General features: G+C 40.2%; 1 protein-coding gene across 7 annotated transcripts in view; it reads right to left on the reverse strand.

Moving 5' to 3' along the window:
- Positions 1-23,114, reverse strand: part of LOC138765026 (neuron navigator 1-like) — a 674,255-nt gene that overhangs the window by 56,322 nt on the left and 594,819 nt on the right. For all 7 annotated transcript variants that reach the window (XM_069941668.1, XM_069941670.1, XM_069941669.1 and 4 more), the window contains 5 exons: positions 19,107-19,159; positions 13,434-13,457; positions 13,070-13,147; positions 12,298-12,381; positions 9,550-9,661 (listed from right to left, as the gene is read on the reverse strand). In XM_069941668.1, the coding sequence (XP_069797769.1) occupies positions 9,550-9,661; positions 12,298-12,381; positions 13,070-13,147; positions 13,434-13,457; positions 19,107-19,159 (351 nt within the window). The remainder of the gene's footprint in view (positions 1-9,549; positions 9,662-12,297; positions 12,382-13,069; positions 13,148-13,433; positions 13,458-19,106; positions 19,160-23,114) is intronic.

Raw genomic sequence — 23,114 nt, forward strand, 5'->3', positions numbered from 1 at the left:
CCTTGATGTCAGCACACCAAGCCAGCAGGGAATAAAAGAACAAAAATGGTAAAAGCACAATGGAAGGTGTATGGAGCAGCAATCATCTTTACGAATGGCAAACATTTAAATGTCTGTGTGTCTCGTAGTGGAGAGAAAGAACAGAGAACATGAACCTTAAACAGGGCTTCGCAGCGTGACTGGGAACTGCTTTCCTTTTGTCGAAGAGGAAAATCAAGCTTATATTCATCTGAAATGGTATAACTTTTAAAAATTCACAACTGATTTTCCAAGAAGCAAAGGAAAATGCAAAATCCAGATCAATGCAGGAAATAAAATATATATTTTCCAGAATAAACATCGTGTTTCCATTCTGAGGGCTAAAATCATTATGCTTGGCAATGCAGACTTTAAGCCCTGAAACATACTGTATATAAAATATGTGGGTGGGAAATAGCAACGTTTCTTGTAATTGATGTAATTGCTGTGAACTTCCCAGTGATTTAGAATGTTCACTTCTATTTCTTCATATCTATCCTCTTCTTAAATGTTGACATTGTTCTTGCTTTCAGTGCATTTCACAACCTTACAATTGCTTGCCCGAAGCTAAAAACACAAAATGCTGGAGAAGCTCAGTGGGTCAAAGAGCATCCTTTATGTAGCAAAGGCAAAGATACATGTTTTGGCCTTGAGCCGTTCATCAAAGTGCCTGAAGCTAATGTGTTTGCTCATATCCATGTGTGAGAAATGAGTAAAACTGATATAAAAATATGAAGATGAGGAAACTAGTATGGATATACCAGCCCCCCCACATCTCCATCGGGCACACAAAACTCAAAACGGTCAACCAGTTTACCTATCTCGGCTGCACCATTTCATCGGATACAAGGATCGACAACGAGATAGACAACAGACTCGCCAAGGCAAATAGCGCCTTTGGAAGACTACACAAAAGAGTCTGGAAAAACAACCAACTGAAAAACCTCACAAAGATTAGCATATACAGAGCCGTTGTCATATCCTCGCTCCTGTTCGGCTCCGAATCATGGGTCCTCTACCGGCATCACCTACGGCTCCTAGAACGCTTCCACCAGCGTTGTCTCCGCTCCATCCTCAACATTCATTGGAGCGACTTCATCCCTAACATCAAAGTACTCGAGATGGCAGAGGCCGACAGCATCGAATCCATGCTGCTGAAGATCCAACTGCGCTGGGTAGGTCACGTCTCCAGAATGGAGGACCTTCGCCTTCCCAAGATCGTGTTATATGGTGAGCTCTCCACTGGCCACCGTGACAGAGGTGCACCAAAGAAGAGGTACAAGGACTGCCTAAAGAAATCTCTTGGTGCCTGCCACATTGACCACCGCCAGTGGGCTGATATCGCCTCAAACCGTGCATCCTGGTGCCTCACAGTTCGGCGGGCAGCAACCTCCTTTGAAGAAGACCGCAGAGCCCACCTCACTGACAAAAGACAAAGGAGGAAAAACCCAACACCCAACCCCAACCAACCAAATTTCCCCTGCAACCGCTGTAACTGTGTGGGCCTGTCCCACATCAGACTTGTCAGCCACAAACGAGCCTGCAGGTGACGTGGACATTTACCCCTCCATAAATCTTCGTCCGCGAAGCCAAGCAAAAGAAGAAGAAAGCTAGTATGAATAGGATAAGGATAGATGATAGAATGTAGGAAGTAAAGTTAGTTTGAATAAGATAAGGGTCTTCTAGCCTTAGACAGAATTAGCAAGTTCTGCATATAAGAAGGTTGTAGCCCTGAGAGTCCGGAAGGTGTGAATTAGAACAAAGACAGGTTTGTGAATAAGGACAATGACATGATGGGACACCTACAGGATACCCCCCCCCCCCCCCGGTCCTCCAAGTTCACAACAGCACGTAGGCAGACAGGATTTCCTAATGACAAACGCATCCAGGAGATCCAGGAGGCAGAAGAATGTAAGGGGGAGGGTACTTCTGTACTGAAATAAACTGTATAAAAGTTGGGTGAGCCCCAGTGTATGTGTGTATTCCCAGGGTAAGGGGAAGCACCCAACTTTGCATTGTTGTATAATAAATGTTCTTTGTTCTCAATTTTTGTCTCGAGCAAATTCTGTGAAGGTACTTCTGTTTCTCACAAATGGGGGCTCGTCCGGGATCCCACTCCCTCCACTGACAACGGGGGTAGGCGGACGGCGGGTGACTGGTCAGTGGATGAAGCGAGTGATATCTGAGAAGAAGCATTGAGAACAAACAACGGGAGGACGTTAAGGAAGCGCGCTAGGAATAGCTACTGGATCCCGGTAAGAGGAATTTTACTTACCTGTTAGTATGGGAGGTGTGAGTAGCAAGGGAAATAGTCCTAAGGAAGGACGGGACAATCAGATAACTAAACAAAGTCCATTAGGATTAATGCTATCTGATTGGGGTGCGGGGAGAACCCGTGGGAAAGACAAGCTGACCATGGTCAGGTATTGCTGTCTGGAATGGGTTAAAAGTCCGATAAAAGGGAGTTCGGTATATTGGCCAAAGTTCGGATCCGAGGATGACTGGATGTGTCAGGCATTGAACATCTGGCTCTATCAAAACCAAAGAGATAATATTGAGAGCAGGGAATATGCAGCCTGCTGGCTCAGTGGATCGGTTGATCAACTGGTTTTGAATGAAAAGGAATGTAAGGACAAGGATGAGGAACCTTTTGTCCCTGAAACACAAGGATGGGATGTGTTACATTCCTTTCCTCCACCTTATGGTCCTCCTATGCTGGCTCCTATCTTTCCCCTCTCTCCTATGCTCTACCCTTCTGCACCTTCCCCTCCTCCCCCACAGCTAAAGAAAGGAGAAGAAAGTAGGGGTGGTATGATGACCTGTTCACAAAGTACTAGATTACCACCTCAATTGACAAGAGAGGGAGGAGACTTTGATTCAAAACAGTGTGAGACCCTCCAGGAGGGAAGGGCAGAACCTTTTGATTCATTTCCCGGAGAGCAGGAATCTAGACATTATAAAGGAGAGGATAAGCCAGAAATTAACTGGATGAGACCTTTACAGGAATTTCCCATGGGAGGGGGTCTCGGTTTTGTAAATGTGCCCCTGACTAGTATGGAGGTGCGTAATTTTAAGGGAGAATGCCCAATAAACAGAAAGGAAAGGCTAAGATTTTGATCCAGGCAGTCAAGGAAGTCGTGGAGGGACAGCAAGGAAAGGGTAGGGGCTGTGTGCCAGCTCCTGGACATTGGGAGGAGCTCCGGGAGTGGGAGAGTAGAGACCAGAGCAGGGGCAAGGATAGAGAAAAATTCTGGGGACGACGACCGTTCCCGTGACCTTGTGGTAATCCTGGTACGAATTGGGAAACAGGAGCATTAGTTTGCTACCATTGTAAAAAGGGACATTTTAAGAGAGAATGCCCAATGCGAGCCAGGGAGACGCGATTTTACACACTGTGTTGGAATATAGGGGTTAATTAATCATAGAAAATATGTAGAATATATGCTTATGTACTATTCAGTTTGTATACATGAATTCAGTACTATGTAACAATTTAATATTTACCTCATGGTGAAGGGAAAGAGTAATGTAAGTAAGGGGCAGCCACAGTATGTAGCAAAGTTGGCTGATTGCAGTAGATTTAGAATTGTCTGTTCCCAAAATACAAAAGAGAGGATATGTATGAAACAATTTAGTAGAGGAAATGTTAAGGCAAAAGGAGGTGTTGATTAGCACAAACAAAAAGAATCCTGACAGAGACTGTCAGAAACAAAGAGAATGGAAATCAGTAAGAAGCTAAGACAGAAGGAGGTGTTTAGTAGAACAGAAGAATATGGCCAGATGAGAACAAAGAAATAATTAGAAATATCTGGGGTATGAATTGATTTCTGATCAAAACAACAGGATATTCTGACCTTGAGGATTAAAAAAAGATGGGAGCTCTACACCCCAGATAACTGCAGAGCAGGAAATTACTTGTGATAAATCTTATGCAAGAAATCTAGCAAAGAAAGCCAACTTTTGTTCTGTATGATAATGAAATCTAGCAAAGGAAGCCAACTTTTGTTCTGTATGATAAGGTTGAGCTATATAAACTGTAGAGACTGGACAGTAGAGGTCAGTCTTAGGAATAGCTCACTGTGCAGGTGACCTATGAACTAACGGCTGAACCAGAGCTCTGTTAAGCTTTATTTTTATGCTGTGTAATAAACTGATTCTCCTATCACTTCATTTAACGAACACACTGGACTCAGACGACACATAGACTAAATTAAGGGTAGGGTAAGGCCAGAGTCCGCCAGATTGAAACAGATTATGAATAGGGGGGGGGGGTCATGGTTCTCAGTCAATACACACCGTGAGGCTGCATGGAGAACCATTGGTAAATTTAAGCATAGAACCCCACAGTGACAAGATGACCTTTTTAGTAGATTCTGGGGCAGCCCGGTCTAGTATTTTACAACCACCCGAGGGTGTTAAGATAGAGGGGGCAGTGATGATTTCGGGAGTAGGAGGAAGAGATTTTACGGTCCCTGTATTAAGGGATGTAAGAATACAAATGGGAGAAAAGATAATAATAGAGGATATTTTACTAGTTCCCCAAGCTGGAGTTTGTTTGTTAGGACGAGATTTACAGGACCAATTGGCTATCGGCACCAGACCACAGGAATCGGGTATCGGAGTTCAATTGTATGTATTAAGCGAGGAAGATCGAGAACTAATACATCCTGGAGTATGGGCAGAAAGAGGCAATAGAGGAGTGTTAGATATTCCTCCCTTGCAAGTTACTTTAAAAGATTCTGAGCAAGTAATTAGACGAAAGCAGTATCCAATTCCGATGGCTGGCCGAAAGGGGCTGCAGCCAGTAATTGACCAGTTGGTGAAAGATGGTATATTCGAACCTTGTATGTCACCTTTTAATAACCCAATTTTACCTATCCAAAAACCAGACGGTACCTATCTATTAGTTCAGGACTTGAGGGAGCTGAACAAAATTATTCTCACCTATCACCCGGTTGTACCTAATCCCTATACAATAATGGGTAAAATCGGTCCCCATAGTAAATGGTTTAGTGTGATTGACCTCAAAGATGCTTTTTGGACCTGTCCGTTAGCAACAGAGAGCAGAAACATGTTTGCCTTTGAATGGGAAAATCCTTTTACTGGACGCAAGAATCAATACCGGTGGACGGTCCTTCCACAGGGCTTTACAGAATCACCAAATTTATTCGGCCAGGTCTTAGAACAAATATTAGACGAGGCTCCTCAGAGAGAGAATTGTCAGTTGATACAATATGTTGATGATTTGTTAATTACGGGAAAAACGTACGAATTAGTTAAACAGTATACTGTTGAACTTTTGAATTTTGTGGAGAATAAGGGTCTCAGGGTGAGCGAATCCAAATTACAATTTGTTCAATCAGAAGTTAAATACTTAGGTCATCTGGTAAGTCAGGGAACTAGGAAAATAAGTCCAGAGAGGATACGTGGTATTCTACAGATCCCACCTCCCAAGAATGCCCAAGAACTTCGGAAATTCCTTAGTTTAGTGGGATACTGTAGAATCTGGATTGAAAATTATTCTAGCCTGGTCAGATTTCTCTATGATAAACTCACGATTCTAGGGGGCGAAGCTGTTGTCTGGACAGAGGAAGAGATTAAAGATTTTAACTTGGTGAAACAGCGTCTTATTAGTGCCCCAGTGTTGGCTTTATCCAATCTAAATAAGCCATTTGACCTATATACCAATGCGAAAGGAGGTGTAGCCACCAGAGTACTAACACAAGAGAGGACAGGCTGTAGACAGCCAGTTGCTTTTCTGTCAAAAGTTTTAGACCCTGTTTGTCGTGGTTGGCCAGAGTGTGTGCTAGCCATCGCAGCCACTGCTATTTTAGTTGAGGAAGGACGAAAGATTACATTTGGTGCCCCGATGATAGTTCACACCCCTCACACAGTCCGCAATATTCTCTTACAATGTGCTGGAAGGTGGATCACAGACTCTAGAATTTTAAAGTATGAAGCGATCCTAATGGATAGGGATGATTTGACCCTGATTACGAATAAAGAACACAATCCAGCAGCCTTCTTGGTTTCTCCAAATTCTGACAATACCATAAAAGAATTAGAGCATGTATGTTTAGAGGTAATAGATTTACAGACCAAAATTAGAGAGGATTTAAGCGATGAGCCTTTACAGGAGGGTGAAAGGTGGTTTATTGATGGATCTTCCTGTTGCATTGATGGCATTCGCTATAGCAGGCATAGTGTAGTGGATGGGAAAGAAGGAGTGGTGATTGAAGCCGGTCGCCTCCCCGGTAATTGGTCAGCACAATCTTGTGAATTGTATGCCCTCTGTAGAGTTAGAGAACAAGGTGGGCACTATCTACACGGACTCAAAATACGCTTTTGGTGTAGTGCACACCTTTGGGAAGATCTGGAAAGAGCGGGGAATGATAACTGGAAAAGGACAAAAGTTTATCCATGAAAACTTAATTGTCCAATCTCGAGATGCTCTTACATTAACTGAGGAAATAGCTGTAGTTCATGTACGAAGCTATCAAAGTGGTGACAGTCCTGAAGCACAGGGGAACAGACAGCCAGATGCAGCTGCCAAACAGGCTGCGCTCACGGAGAAAATAGACATGCAGCTGTTACTGCCCACCCCTGGAGTATCCTATTCATTCTATTAAACCTGGTGATTGGGTATATGTAAAAGCATGGCAAGATCACCAACTAAAACCTGTCTGGGATGGCCCCTATTGTGTACTTTTAATTACAGACACTGCAGTGCAAATGAAAGAAAAGGGGTGGAATCAAATACAATGAATTAAACAAGCTGCTGATCCACGGACTAAAGACATTGATAATCTACCCTCCACCGGGCATGCAGTCCTTCATCCTTCTGATCTGAAAGTTACACTACGCCGGGAAAAAGTGCTGTAATGTTGTTTTTACCATTTACTGTATTGTTTACTTGTTGGTTCCCCGTTTTTGGGACATCCCTAAATTACTCACGATGTATTAAATCCTCCTGGAATAGGGGCAGCAGAGGTGACAATTATTTACCTTTAGAATGTAGACAGGGCATAGATATAAAGTATAGTCATAGTGGGGTATGGGTTAATATAGGATCCCAACATGGACCAGGGGAACAGAATGGCTCTAGAGGAGTAGATTTGATTTGTATTTTGGCCTCTACAGGTATTAAAGAGAGGAGTTTTAAAGGGATAGCACAAAGGAGATGGTGGGACAAAGACAGACAGAATGGTAGTCAGGATTGTACATGTAGCAGAGATAGAGTGAATACATATGCTAATGTTCACTGACAGGCTGCAACTCACAGGTTCAGTGATACTTATGCTAATGTTCGCAGACAAGCTGCAACTCACAGGTTAAGTGACAAGAAACACCCCTCCCCAACTTGGTCTCCTGTAAAGCATCCTTTGGGTAACACAGACATTCGGAATGTTAAGAACCACCACTGTAAGGGGAGTTCCAGTTGTAAATGACGTAGGCTGCTCCAGAACACCACAGCTGCTTGGCATTTAAATCGTTTAATCAGTCTCCAGCCTTGGAGATCATCACCGAACAGACAGTGATGGCCCTGAATTTATGGGCTGAAGAATGACGACAGATACGAGCCACAGTTCAACAAAACCGCCTGGCTCTCGATTACTCGTTGGCTGCTGAAGGCAGCGTTTGTGAAAGACTGGTTAATGACAATGCTCACAACGGTCAGGCGGTTAAAGACACTTCTTCAGGAGTTCGAAAATCTTCCCATGCCAAGGTTCAGACTTGGCAACCTTGGTCCGGTGTGGGATGGACTAGACTTTTTATTGGTAACTGGAGTCTGATACCCACAGCCCTTATAGCAGCTGGACTCGCTATTCTGGCCATTATGGTGCTCCCCTGCCTAAAGACTTGTGTACAGTATTTAATTCCACGGACCCCTCGTCAGATCACTAGAACCCAAAGGATGTATGTTTCCCTAATTCTGTCTGATGATGCTGAGACTGCAGTTCGTTTACTGACCCGCTGGGAAAAAGACCAAATTTATAAGTAATACATTCCAGTTGAGAATTCACAAAACGTAGCTAAAAGAAAAGTGAGGATTGTGAGAAATGAGTAAAACTGATATAAAAATATGAAGATGAGGAAACTAGTATGGATATATGTGTAATGATTAAAGCCAATATGAGGACCATCGCTTTCCCAAGATCATGTTATATGGCGAGCTCTCCACTGGCCACCGTGACAGAGGTGCACCAAAGAAAAGGTACAAGGACTGCTTAAAGAAATCTCTTGGTGCCTGTCACATTGACCACCGACACTGGGCTGATATCGCCTCAAACCGTGCATCTTGGCGCCTCCCAGTTCAGCGGGCAGCAACCTCCTTTGAAGAAGACCGCAGAGCCCACCTCACTGACAAAAGGCAAAGGAGGAAAAACCCAACACCCAAACCCAACCCACCAATTTTCCCCTGCAACCGCTGCAACCGTGTCTGCCTGTCCCGCATCGGACTTGTCAGCCACAAACGAGCCTGCAGCTGACATGGACATTTACCCCCTCCATAAATCTTCGTCCGCTAAGCCAAGCCAAAGAAAGAAGAGATAATAGAATGTAGGAAGTAAAGTTAGTGAATAAGATAAGGGTCTTCTAGCCTTAGACAAGTTCTGCATATAAGAAGGTTGTAGCCCTGAGAGTCCGGAAGGTGTGAATTAGAACAAAGACAAGTTTGTGAATAAGGACAATGACATGATTGGATACCCCCTGGTCCTCCAAGTTCACAGAAACAGCACGTAGGCAGACAGGATTGCCTAATGCCAAACTCATCCAGGAGGCAGAAGAATGTAAGGGGGAGGGTACTTCTATACTGAAATAAACTGTATAAAAGTTGGGTGAGCCCCAGTGTATGTGTGTATTCCCAGGGTAAGGGGAAGCACCCAACTTTGCATTGTTGTATAATAAATGTTCTTTGTTCTCAATTTTTGTCTCGAGCAAATTCTGTGAAGGTACTTCTGTTTCTCACACACGTCTTGTCTCTCAAGACCCTTTAGTGCCTGAAAAGTGTTGGTTTCTGAGACTTATTCATAGGCCTTCATGTTATTGAACAATTCTATTTATTTAGATATTCAGCACAGTAACAGGCCCTTTCAGCCCACAAGTCCGTGCAGCCCAATTTCACCCCCAATCAACCTACCCCCCCCCCCCCAACCCCGGTACATTTTTGAATGGTGGGAGGACACTGGAGAAGACCTATGCAGATACGGGGAGAGCGTACAGACTCCTTACAGACAGTATCTTCTATATTCTAAAGAAGGACAACTTTTCAGTTTGGCTTATATTTAGGCTAGAAATTTGTCCTCCCCTACATAATACAGCTGTCCCCTGGAAATTTGTACTGGGACTTCTGAAATTCATTTAGTCTGGACGTGAGGTAAATTGCACAATTATTACATAGTTGTTGTTTATAGAGAATAATGCATGTATCAGGAAAAGGATAATTGGAATTAAATACATATAAATGTTCAAGGTGAGCTAGCCTTTGTCCAACCATTCAAGAACGTCCACTATCCAGTGAGTGATAAATACCTTTGGGGGTTAAGTCTGGATTGTTCAAGGCTCCATGTATAACTGCTTGTGCTTCTGCATTCTTTTTGTGCAACATATCAATAGTTTCTTTTAGGTCAAATAACTCTGTGTCCTGTTTGTAGTTAAGACAACAACAAAAAAATGTCCGTCAATGAAAGAACTTAATCTTTAGCAAAATATATAATCGGAAGCAATCCTGAAAACAGTGCTAAAAGCATTGCTCAAATAAAAGACTAATGCGTTGGTATAGCAATTATATTTTTTTCCTAAAGGAAGAGAAATTGAGCAAACCACGTGGTCATTTGTGGCAGAGGGGGTCCGTGCTGAAGCAAAAATATTAGAATTTGAAATCTGAGCCCCCCATAATAGTAATTTTGTGAATATGTAATGTGGCAAAAGGAGAAGATGCTGTGAAGATTGAAGTACATTAGTCTTGGGGTTTGAACGTACTCCCAAATGAATGACATTAATGTTTATAAACATGCATTTCAGCTTCTGCAAGTTATCTAAGGCCTGTTTAATTTAAACTCTGTCTAACTTTTTTACATCAAGGATCTGAATTGCAGGTAAGATGTACGGAAGGTGTACGGAACCTTGGTTTTCAAGAGATATTGAGACCCTGGTTAAGAAGAAGAAGAACGGGACCATTAGAGGGCGCACAAAATCAGTGAACCGGTGTGGACTCGAAAGGCCAACATGGCCTGTTTCCGCTCCGTAAATGGTTATATGGTTAACTTAATCGGAATAATGTAGCAATATATTGACTTTCGAAAAAGGTAGAATTTTGTCATTATTCCACCTGCTTCAAAATGAAATATTAGAGGAGATTCCAAATTTATCACCACATTCGATTTCTAATTTACTTCCAGAAGTTCACGGACTAAAATTTTAAATTTTATAATGTTGCACGAAGTAGAGTAAATTATGGCACCTGTTTCTTTTTTCGTTCCTGGGGAAACCCAGTATGTTCATTAAATTGTATTTTAAAACTGAAGTAGATTTGTTGCAATCATGTTACTCAATGGGAATTACTTCAGGTTATTCTCATCATCACAGGGTAGTCTGCCATTCTCTTTTTCCTTTCTCACCGAATCTCAAAAACAGTTGAGGTGTGTCAAATCATTAATTGGTGCCACAGTGGCCCAGTCATCACCCTGCCCCCCTCACAGCTTCCGCAGCCGAGATTCAATCCTGACTGCCTGTGCTCTGTACATTTTTCCAGTGAACAAGAATTTCCTCCCACATCCCCAGGATCTGTGGTTGGCTTGGTTAATTAGCCACTGAAAATTATTACATAGTTGTCTGGTAAAGGGTGTAGGTTTGTAGGTAAAGGGTGGAAACTGGGGTGCCGGTTGATGGTATTGTCCTTTGATAGAGGGAAAAAAATAGCACGACATGCCCCTCAGTGGAATGCAAACAAAAATTCAGGAAAGGGCTTCCAACAATTAAAACAAGTGGCACAAAGGCAACTTCCTTCCCCTCTGCCTTCAGATTTCGGAATGAACAATAAACCATAGACAATACCTTTTCTTGCAGTATTTTTATTTATATTGTAATATGGTTTATATAAATGTTTAGACTGAAATGCTACCACAAAATAACCAATTTTGTGACATTCAGGACAATAAAATCTGATATTGACAATAATACATCTTAAAGGGTTGCAGTTGGACTCTGAACAATACAGAGTCAGTTAAATGTTATTTACTTAAAAATGTCATTGGTTTCAAAGATTAAAAGAATTATCCAAGAGAGCAAATATTAATTGAAGCATTTCTGCATCTGGAGGAGAGGGGAAGAGTAAATAAAACCCTCTGCTTCTGTTCTATTAGGTTTAAATGTACAAAATGGTTATGTGACATTTATCATTCTTGTCTTAAACTTAGGTGTTAATATGAAAACACTGGAATATTGTTCAGTATATTGGAGTTCACACACCGACATTAAATTTGCAAACAGCAATCATGCCAGGGTTAGGTAATGTCCTGGTTACTGCTTTACTGAAGATTGTTGTGGCCCGCTAACCGGGACGCAACCCAGTACATAAAATGGCTGACAAATGCGGTGACTGCGCAGACCCCACGGGGGCCAACAACCTTCATCCCAGGTGACCACCTGCATGGCGGGAAACAATGAGCAAAGGCAGGAATACCGCCCAATCGGAGATTGGCGCTGCCACAATGTCACTCCTGTCATCAGCAGGGGAGAGAGAAGATAAGCAGAGTTGCCAGTGCAATGTATCAGTCTTTGACTTCGACTCCTTGTGAGTGTGTCGTTCTTTCCACACTTTCTTGCTACAAGATGCTCATTTTCTCTTTCTCAAGTAGACTGTACTTGCTATTAGAGTTTTCTCTTCATATTAATATCAGAGTACTGTCTCTCAAACATAAACATCACCTTCACACAACTTCCAGAATATTATCATCAATGAGTAATGAATCCTCTGTATTTTTCCCTGATAAAGCAGCAACTCCTGTTGTCAACCATCTGGTAAAAGATGGAACAGATGGCAATTTTCTATTGATAATTTTTTTTCTTCTTCTCAGTTCTCTCCCACGCAGTTAGTGACTGTGATCAAGAGGTACCTTAGCTATGTAGAACTTGCCATAGGTTTAGCTTGGCAGAACTGATTGCTATTTCCTCGTTTCACTACTCTCACCTTCCTAATGGATGTCATGGACTTGGCATTTATTGAGATTTGGCCTACAGATTTGATTTCAGAATAATCAAAGTTTGAGGCCTACTGACCTTTTGTTCTGCTGTCATGGCAAGGCTCTGTAGACGAGATGTCATGTTGGTCAAACTCTGCTCAAATGCTGCTACAAGATGAGCCTGTAAAGAGGGATAAAAAGCATTAAAGCAATAGGGCAAAATTTTTTAATGTACATTGTCTATTTTAAAGGCTGGTTCACAAAAGACCAGAAACAGTTTAAATTAGTGAAGTGTTCCGTTTAATTTCTAGGCCTGAAATAATCTAGAACAGTACAGATTTGTATATTATTTTTGGATCAAGAAATATTTCTTCTTCAAATGTTTTATGATTGAACTATACTTTTTCCCAGGAAAATTCTACATGAGCACCACCCAGCACTAAACCCAGGGCCTTGGAACTGCGAGGCAGCAGTATGAAGTGTTGCGTCACCATGTTGCCCTCTCCAAAGCCCTGCATTCTCTATATAGAATGTGAAAAATGTTCTACAGCAGAGAGTTTACCTCTGGTGCCCTAACCAATATTTAATGATCAACATCATCAAAAAGTTGATCTTTTGCATATATTTTCTTAAACACCACAACAAACATGCCTTTCATTGGCTGTAAAGCACTTTGGTTGTCCTGAGATTGAGAAAGGTACTAAGTATGCTCAAGACTAACTTTCAATCACCCAAGATTTCCATCATCATCAGGCACTCTTTTATGAGCCTGTGTGATACTATTGCTACAGAAATCTAGGAACAGATGGTGAGAACGAGGTGTTATTTCATGCCTAACACCATGAAGGAAGTACAAAGAAATAACCTACATTTGTAGACAGCTGTGATGTAAGTGCAGAAACCTTGTCGTGTGAAGATTCAAGTTCTCTACGTAGTTTCCGAATGTGCTGTAATTCAGAATTCGATATTAACAGGACTTATTTCTGGGGTATAATGACAACATGTCTTGCACAAGACATCCTCTATTCAATTACACAAAGAAAACAAACATTGATCAGTGTACATCTGCACTGCAGATTGGAAAAAAATTGTAGCTTACATTATTTTGATGGATAATATATGTAAAACTGCATTAATTCCTGTGTAAACATACATTATATCTAACACTTTCATCAGTCAACTGACATCGGTTGCTTCACAACAATGAAGCAAAGTATATTCAATTATACATACCTCTCCTTGGACCTTGTCTTCACTCTGCAAAAAGCAACAAAAAAAAAACTTCAAACTGCTAAATTGACATAACATGCAGATTTCATCAAATTGTTCAGCCCCTGTTGTTAAAAAAAATCAAGTAGCAACTAAAAGAGAGCATTCCAGTCCCTTTTTATCTTCCCAACCCATTATCACTGAACATACTGTAAAGGAAGTTTATTCTACTCCAGGAAAGGAACCCCCCTTTTCATTAGATTGTCACCCTCTTGTATGCTCACTGAAGTTTCCATTTTTTCTCAGACTATGAAAGCTGAATGGAATCAAGTCACTATGCTACTGGGAAAGTCAAGGGCGTCACAGAATAAATTTTAAAAATCACAACCTTCAGCGGCCAGACTTTGTTACTTTGGAATAAATAATTTTAGCTTTTTCTCAAAACCATCAATGGGTCAGATCCTCCAGTTAAGCAAAACATTATCCTTCTTATTCAATGACCCTTTTTTTTTTAAATAGTGAGGATTGTTTAATCTTGAGGTCCAGTACAATATCAATTGCAGGTTGGAGGATCGCCTGGAGCGGACAACATTCTCTCCATTGCTAAACTGGAGTGCCTTATTATTGGAAATCAGAATAGCAATGAATTCCAAAATGGAAAATCAAATCTACATCACCCAATCTCAGCCAGTAACACCAGGCCAGTACTATTCTTCATGGCTGTACTGATTGCATTACTACACCAGAGGTAGCCAAACTATGGCGACTGGACCAACTGTGGCCCATGGCCCATTTTTAAGTGGCCCAGGATGAAAATTAAAATAGAACATGGCCTGTTAGTACAAAGTCACTAACAGTAAATTGAATTGGATGTACATTGCACTTCTTTGTTTCAACACTAGATGCCACTGCCATTTTGAACAATGATTAGACCAACCGTTGAAATGCTACTCATCGATAAAAACATTTACCCCAGTTGATTAAACATGGTGGATCCGAAAAGATGGAAAAAAGCAAGGGCTAACAAAACTTCTGATATGGTGGGAAAATGAATATTTTTTCACAGAAGACCGGGGGAAGTGTGTTTCTTTGATTTGCAAGGAATCTGTAAACTTTAATAGTCTACCTACAGATTTACACATTTTATCATAATCATTAAGGTAGATATTTGGGCCGTGAACTCTATTCACTGAGAGGTGTGGAGGAAAATGTTAGACTGCCTTGTCCCTTTCTTCATCTTTTCTCCTGTTCTTATTTTGCACCATTTTACAAATGAAAGTTTTAAAGAGTTTTATTGTATTAATTTAAATTAAATTTAAGAGTAGCAGATACAGAAATGCCTACTATAATATGTGAGCACATCTGTAAAATACTGTAATGTCAATAGTTAAAGTGTTATATGTTATTTTGGGGTTTACTGGCCTAAAAACATTGTTTTTCTTGCAGTGTAACTGATTGAAAACTGCCGGGCATAATATTGTTTGGCCCATGGATCCTTACTTTTTTTTATATATGTGGACCAAAACCAAAAAGCTTTGACTCCCCCTGCTCTCAAGTCTCTCGCACAATATCCCAGTTTTAAAAAAATCTCTTCCCTTTTTTTTGAAAAAAGAAATATAATGCAAATTTGATGGCTTTCCTCAGGACATTGACAGGGGAGTTTGTCAAAAATGCCTCAAATTATGAGGTTTACACTGGATAAATTAGGCAATGCAAAACTGTTCCCACAGGCAGGAAGTTCAATAACTGGATGTAACTTTAATGTTAATTACAAAATATCTTGGGGGAAATAAAGAAAATTGATTTGTTACACCTAGAGAATTTTCATGATCAGGTTGGCATGGTTAAGAATAACTTAAGAGGCAATTGGATAAAGACTTTGAGAGAGAGAAAAAATATTGCAGTCATGGGAATTATTGGTTATTGTCTTAACAAGTGGCAGGGTGGAGATCATTTGGTATTTTCTTCAACTGAAAGTCAGTCTGTAATCATAGTGTTAACAGTGGCTGAAACTTATTGGAAGCACCTAATTTATGTAACCATTCTCTATTTATTGCCTTCACCTGGTTTTTAATGGGAGAGGTTGTTGTTATTTCTGTTTCCTCTGTTCTTTGACTTGGGTTTTGCTTTCTGAGTACTATTTTTTTTCTGTACCGTAGTACTTATTGTCAAAATGTTTCTGTAGTCCAAATCTGGCTGACTCATACTGCAATGTATGGGAGATCTTTCAAAGTTTTACCTGGGACAGACATGATGTATTAAATGGCCTCTCGTGATGTTTTATTCTATTATATCTGATTATTTTAGTCATTGTTATAAATATGAGTTCATTTGTTTCTTCTTCAAAGAGAAAACCCATCTGCAAATGCATTGTGGGAATTCTGGTCTCCCCATTACAGGAAGGATGTGGGGCTATGGAAAGAGTACATTGACCAAAATGTTATATGGATTAGAGGCCATGAACTAAGGAGAGGTTGGATACATTTGGATTACTTTTCTCTCGGGCTGTGGGGGTGGGGGTGGGGTGGGGTGGGGTGGGAACCTGATAAAAGTTTATAAAGTTATGAGAGGTATCAATCGGGTAGACAGTCAGAATGTTTCTCCTAGGGTAAAATTTTCACAAACTCCAGTATATACATTTAAAGTGGTGGTGGTTGGATTGGGGGGGGGTTTAAAGGAGTAGTATGGGCAAGTTTATTAGTTTATTTTGACACAGAGAGTGGTAGGTGGTTGGAATGGGCTCCCAGAGAAGTAGTGGAAGCAGATACAACAGTTGTGTTGTGGCTTTTTCATAAACATATGAATATGTAAGGGAATGGAAGAATATGAAACGTGTGAGCAGTTTAACTTGGACATGATGTTTGGCGCAAAGACATAGACTGAAGGCCCTGTTCCATGTACTATGTTAATTCTGTTTGTGTTGGAAATGATTGCTGCTAGTCACTATACGTACTTACTCATTGATCTGTCTTTAGATAGAAGGCAGATTGATTAAGAATATAAATTTTACGGAGACGAAGCAGCTCCACTCGTCAGCACACTTCTTTGTAAATTAAATAGGGTATAGATAAGGAAGAAAACAAAATACAAAACCACAACTAACAACTATTCTCAAATCTGTATTAACAAAATATCACCTGATACACAATACTGTAACAGAAATCCATCAATATCTATAAAGCCTGATTGGAGTCACGTGATGGAGTAGTGGCCGGACGGTGAACTCCAGCCCTCTCCAGAAAAGTCGGGAAAAACAAAGGAAAACACAAAGGCACAGAAATAAAAGTTACAGAAAAGTGAGTATAAAGGTGGAAAGAAGATGGCGACAAAAAAAGAAAAATCGAAAACAACGGTAAGAAGAGAGGAAGAGAAGACAAAGGAGGAAAAAGGTGAAGGCCTTACCTGTCCGAAGAGGCCCGCTGCGGAGAGAGAAACCCGCTCCCTCAGGTCGGTAAATAATGGACTACAAAAATGGCTCGCAGAGCCGAGTAAAAGTGCGCAACCGCGCATGCGCGATACTTCGCGCATGCGCGATGCGAATGAAAAAAAACACACCGACGGGAGGGGGGACCAGCTGGGGAGTCGACCTCCACTGCCGGCAACGACAGCTGCAGAACACCTGCAGCAAGAAGAGACCACAGAAGACAATAGAAACAAGAAAGAAGAGGAGGAAAGGGCACCAAAGAAACAACAGATGGTCAACCCAGAGGAAGAAGAAGAGGAAGAGGAAGAGTACAGGGAAATAGAAGAAGAAAAGAAAGGCAAGGTAAAGGATATACTTGCTCTTATTAAAGGATACATGGAGTCATTTAAAGAATGGCAAACACAGGAATTTAAGGATTTAAGAAAAAGAATAAACAACACAGAAGAGAAAATAAATAAAATGGAGATGACCTTAACAGAAATGGGAAAGAAAATGGACAAGATGGAAGAGCGGGCAGTAGCAGCAGAAATGGAGGTAGAAGACTTAAAAAAGAAATTGGAGAAATCTAATAAAAAAACTAAAGAGACACAAGAACTACTAGCTCAAAAAATAGATACAATGGAAAACCATAACAGAAGAAATAACATAAAGATAGTGGGCCTTAAGGAAGATGAAGAAGGCAAATATATGAGGGAGTTTATAAAAGAGTGGATCCCTAAGACCCTAGGATGTCCAGAACTACAGCAAGAAATGGAAATAGAAAGGGCACATAGAGTATTGGCCTCTAAACCACAACCACAACAAAAACCAAGATCTATTGTAGTAAAATTCCTAAGATATACTACAAGAGAAAAGGTACTGGAGAAGACAATGGAAAAAGTAAGAGAGGGCAACAAACCACTGGAGTATAAAGGGCAAAAAATCTTCATTTATCCAGATATAAGTTTTGAACTCCTAAAGAAGAGAAAAGAGTTCAATACAGCAAAGGCGATTTTATGGAAGAAAGGGTATAAATTTATACTAAAGCATCCAGCGGTATTGAAAATATTTATTCCAGGACAACAAAACAGACTATTCTCGGATCCAGAAGAAGCACGAAAATTTGCAGAACAATTACAAAAATAGACTGAGGGAGGAAGACGGGTAATGAGAGTTAAAATGATCACGATTGATATGGATGTGGGTAAAGACAAAAATAGACTGAGGGATGAAGACGGGTAATGAGAGTAAAAATGATCACGATTGATATGTATGCGGGTAAAGAGGTATAAGAGTGAATAGAGACAATGAGCATACATGAATGTATCTGTACTTAGAGGAAAATATAGATAGTATAGACAAGAATTAATAAGGGAAGGTAATGGAATAGAGAGAATAAGGAGGGAATTAAAAGAGTGACCTTTGTGACATATGAAAAGTGAAATCTTTTCTGGGGGAGGCGGGGTGGGGGGAAATAGCGGTCACTGCAAAATCAGTTGACGCTTGCGAGTGGATTCGCAAATCCAAATGGAGAGGGGAGATGTGGTTGTCCGACAAGGGATAAAGGACAACTCAGGAGGTGAAGGGGAGATTGGGGATAAATAAGATAGAAATAGGAGAATAAGGAAAATGTTGGATGTTGTAGAAATGTTGTCTTATAAAGAGTTGAAAATAAGAAAACAGAAATGGAAAAGGAGGAAAGGTAATGATGGAAAAACGGAAAGAGAAGATAAACAAAATATAAAAGGGCTACGCTGAACTATATGTCTTTAAATATTAATGGAATACATAACCAAATTAAAAAGGAAGAAACTACTAAATTTAAATGAATAAATGTATTCCATTAGAAAAAATAACATATAGGTTAAGAAATAATATTGAAATATTCGAACAAGTATAGGAGCCTTACATTAAATACAATAGCGAAAACCTACCGGGGACAAACATTACCTAAGTTGATGGAAGGAGAAGGAAAGAAAAGAATGGAATCAGTAGAATTTCTGGTGTAATTTTGTTGAATGACAACATTGTCTGACTGGCTTAATGCAACCTAGATTGTATACCTAAAATGGATGAGAGGGGGTGGGGGTGGGGGGGTGGCTTGGGAGGAGGGGGGGGGAGAAAAAGTCACTGTATATGTGTGAAAAAGAAATAGTGTATATCATGGCTAATGTGATTTATGGTGTGAAAAATAAAAAAATTAAAAAAAAAAAAAAATATCTATAAAGCCTGAAATTTAAACCTACTACTAAAATATAATCCTCAGGTTTTATAAAGATTAGAGCAAGACTTACCATGGAATGCACTGATGATGTGGTGGAGGCAAGTGAAAGTACAGAGCCGTGAACTGCAAAACAGTTGATCAAATTAAAGTAATTATCTGATCATTACTGTAATATATTAAATGAAATGGTTACATTTTCAAAATAGAAACATCTTCTGATAAATTAATTCCTGGTTTCCGTGTCAGGGCACATGCTGCCAAACAGTATGTCTTGCTCATCTTGGACATTTGTCAGGGAAAAGCTCTCTGTGGATTGAGTAGACCTGGTTCAGTGGGACCTTACCACTGCTGCAATGACCTGCAAACCTGTAACATATGTTCTTATCGGTATACACATTTCACCTCCCTGTAATACTCTCCCAAATGTTCATCAATCTTCAACCTGTTCCCAAGCGACCATCATCCTCACCTGGATCTGAATCCCAGTCCTCTTCCAGATCCATATATAGAATGTCCATCTTATCCTGAGGTAACAGTTCCTTTCTTCCAGATTTCCCAGAGATGATTCTAGCTCTTACTACTCTCCCACCATAATTTGGTCACATGCACAAAGGTGCATTCATGCAGTCTCCTGTTTCCAGCCTCTGGAGAGTGACAGAGAGTTGCATATTTTTGCTTGGCACTTTGAGACCCAAATGGCAATAATCAATTGTATTGACTCCTTTCTAGCACAATCTTTAGCGTGCCCAGGAATTTCAGGCGTGGACGTTTTTGATGTTATTGGAAGGCCTCAGATGAAACACTACACTTCCCTGAATAATACAAAGGAGTTCTAAAATCATGCAAATGCTTATTCCAGATCTCTTACATTCACTTGACAAGGAGAAGGAAATGCTGCTTAAAATCTTAGTTAAAATCTGGTCCAACTTACTTTTGGACTTTTTTATCCCCCCCCAGCACAGTATGATAGATTTTTACTGCTGTGGAAATAGCCAACTATCAAAAAAGCTATAAAAAAATCAGTTTTCTAAAATTCCATTAACACGTTATTAATTTCTACCACTCATTCTGTTGATCTATGTTTGAACCAAGCTGTTTTGAATATTTTCCACTGAGCTAGATTTTGTTCACAAAGTGAAATCAGTAGCTTCCCAATTTGCTATTGCATAAAGGAGCCCAAAATGTAACCCTTCTAACCTCAACAAATACAGTAATAAAATTTGAGCAGAATAATTTAACACTTTCAGGCTGGCTTCAATTGAGTCAGTTCACAGTTGACTTCCAACAGGTTTTGACGTACACAGACAAAGAAAGCATCAACTTAAGCAAAATTTGTAATAAATAGCATACACTGTCACCAAAATTCAAACTCAATTTTGTATTTATCTTATAGCAACATCAAAAGGATTCATTATACATAATTTCATTTTTAAAAAATCACATTTATTTTACTGAGGGGAAAGAAAAGAAACCCTGTATACCTTTTGCTGCTGCTTTTCTTTGTAAGAAAGGGGATGACTTAAGACCATAAGACATAGGAGCAGAAATAGGCCATTCAGCCCATCGAGTCGGCTCTGCCATAAAATCATGAGCTGATTCATTTTCCCACTCAGCCCCATTGCTTGGCCGGCCTTCTTCCCATAAACTTGTTTTATCGTGGCTAAACAAGAACCTTTCAATCTCTGCCTTAAATACACCCAATGATCTTGCCTCCAAAACCGTCTGTCCTTCAACAGATTTACCACCCTCTCACTGCAGAAATTTCTCCGCATCTCTGTTTTAAGTGGACATCCTTCAATCCTGAAGTTGTGCCCTCTTGTCCTGGACTCTCCCACCATGGGAAATAACCTTTCTACACTTACTCTGTCCATGCCTTTCAATATTGGAAATGTTTCAATGAGATTATACCCCTCATTCGCCTAAATTCCAACAAATATTGGTCAAAGCTGTCAAACGCTCCTTATTGAAATTTTCTTTCTACTTTGTAGGTTTTTTTTGGAGGCAAATGACACTTCCATAAATGGGACAGGACAGAGGTGAGTACATGATGAGGTAATGCCCCACCTTATGTAATCATTGGACTCCAGATTCTCAATGTCATCTTGAATGTTCCTTCTCCACTTTGAGCAATCATGGGCCAGAAATTGTTGACAGCCTGTGGGGATATTGGGTGTCTTCAAGGAGGTTTAAGATATTTCTCTGCCTGGTAATCTCTTCCCATGACATAGGCTGCCTAAAGTAAGCATGAGTGTGCAACTTTCAGACACAATATGTTTCTTGTGATTGATATACCACCATCAGCAATGAGTCACTTCCGGCGTTCTTGTCTCTAGGTTTGAAGTTTGTGGGTCTACTCAAGAGAAATGAACACAGAAATTAGGCTGACACTCCAGCATAACGCTGTATTTTCAGATGTACAGTCTTCAATCAGATTTGTTTTGCTGAAATACTGTTTCAGAAGATGCAAAATATTTTGTCACAATATTTTGAAGGGAAAGGGAACTTCCTTCTTTGGTGTCTTCATCAATGCGCAAGCTTTCATTGAACCTTTCTAAAGTATTACGCACAATTATAGGAAAATGAGACACAGATTTCTACCCTTTGTTCACAGGGCCGCAATGGAAGTTTGTTTAGTAAGGAGCAAGTTGCTACTTTCACATTTTACAGAGCCAACACTTCAAAAATACTTCACTGGCTGTAAAGTGCTTTGCAATGTCCCAAAAGCAAATTGAAAAGTGCTGCACATGTACTTGCTGCTCTTTTACTGCTTATGGTTTCGTGGTCTGCACTGAACAAGGGTAAGCTGATGGCTAGCCAAGCTTGTAGTTTTGGGTTTTCTTAACAGTTGACAGTTCAGGTGACTTGGTTGTTCCACTTCAGCCCGACCCTTTGTCATTCATGTACACCCTGATCAACTGCAATCTCACTTCTGTGGTCTTTTTTTTTCAATATACAATCGTTTCTACAGATGCTGAAATTTAACTCAAATACAACAACAAAGCAAACAAAAAAAAAGACAACAACGAAAGTGAAACCTGTACCCAACTTTTAAGCAATGATAAAGAAGTGGGCTTGTTATCCTAAACCATATGGCAAGCCTAGAGAAAGCTTTGAAACAGCACATAAAGCTTGATTACAAAGAGAAATATGAGCCTGCTTGCCATTAGTTAGAGAAAAACAAAGGAGCATTTGCAAAGAAGTCTAACAGCCCTCTGGGTGCAGGTCAATCCCATAACAACTGCTGGATAATTTCTCGAGACTTTCCAACTTAAGAAAATGGGGACACTGGGGATATTTGACAAGAAATATATTTTCTTAGTATATATAGTATCAGGCTGTATGTATGCTCATTAGCCAACAAATTTTGAAAAGTAGAGCGATCAAATGATTTTGACAAAAAGTCCCAACTCTTGAGATCTGTAAGCAGTGTTCCTGAAACCCTATGCACTGCAGACAATTTACAATACAGCCGTAAAGCAATGAAGGCATATTTTTAGCCTCAGGCAGCAGGAACTTGTCTTTCCTAATGAGTGCTTTGAAGTTTAACACTGTGAAAAGACCACCACTGACTTTTCCATCTGTTGTTAATAAAATGCTAGAGAATTTCAGAAGGGAGGAAAAAAGTGAAAGACGATTTTAAACTTTTGTAGAAGCAATGCATCCTAAAATGTTAATTGTGGCCTCAAGGTAGCTAATCTCAGTGCTATCTGACCAGAGTTTTGAGGTGGTTACTTGCCCACTGGGAATTGGAAGTCTGTATGTTGTAATAAAAGCCCAAAAGAAAAAAAAGTTTATGAAAAGGAAGTAAATGGAAACATGCACAATTAACTGAATCAACTGGAAATAACCTCAGTTGGATTGAACCAGCGAAAGAATGAAATTATTAGAAAACCGAAAATGAATAATGAAGTAGAATAAGGAACGATAATCTGATTGTGAAAGAAAATCAGATCAACTTTGAGTTTAATGTGACTTTACGTACAAGGCCAAAAAAATTCAGAGATGCAATTAGGGTAACTGAGGAAAATGCTTAACTCTTGTGCTCCTTTTACACATGACTTTATTACTTTGAGATAGA

The sequence above is a fragment of the Narcine bancroftii genome, chromosome 5 (genome assembly GCF_036971445.1).
Source record: "Narcine bancroftii isolate sNarBan1 chromosome 5, sNarBan1.hap1, whole genome shotgun sequence".
In the NCBI taxonomy this organism is placed as follows: domain Eukaryota; kingdom Metazoa; phylum Chordata; class Chondrichthyes; order Torpediniformes; family Narcinidae; genus Narcine; species Narcine bancroftii.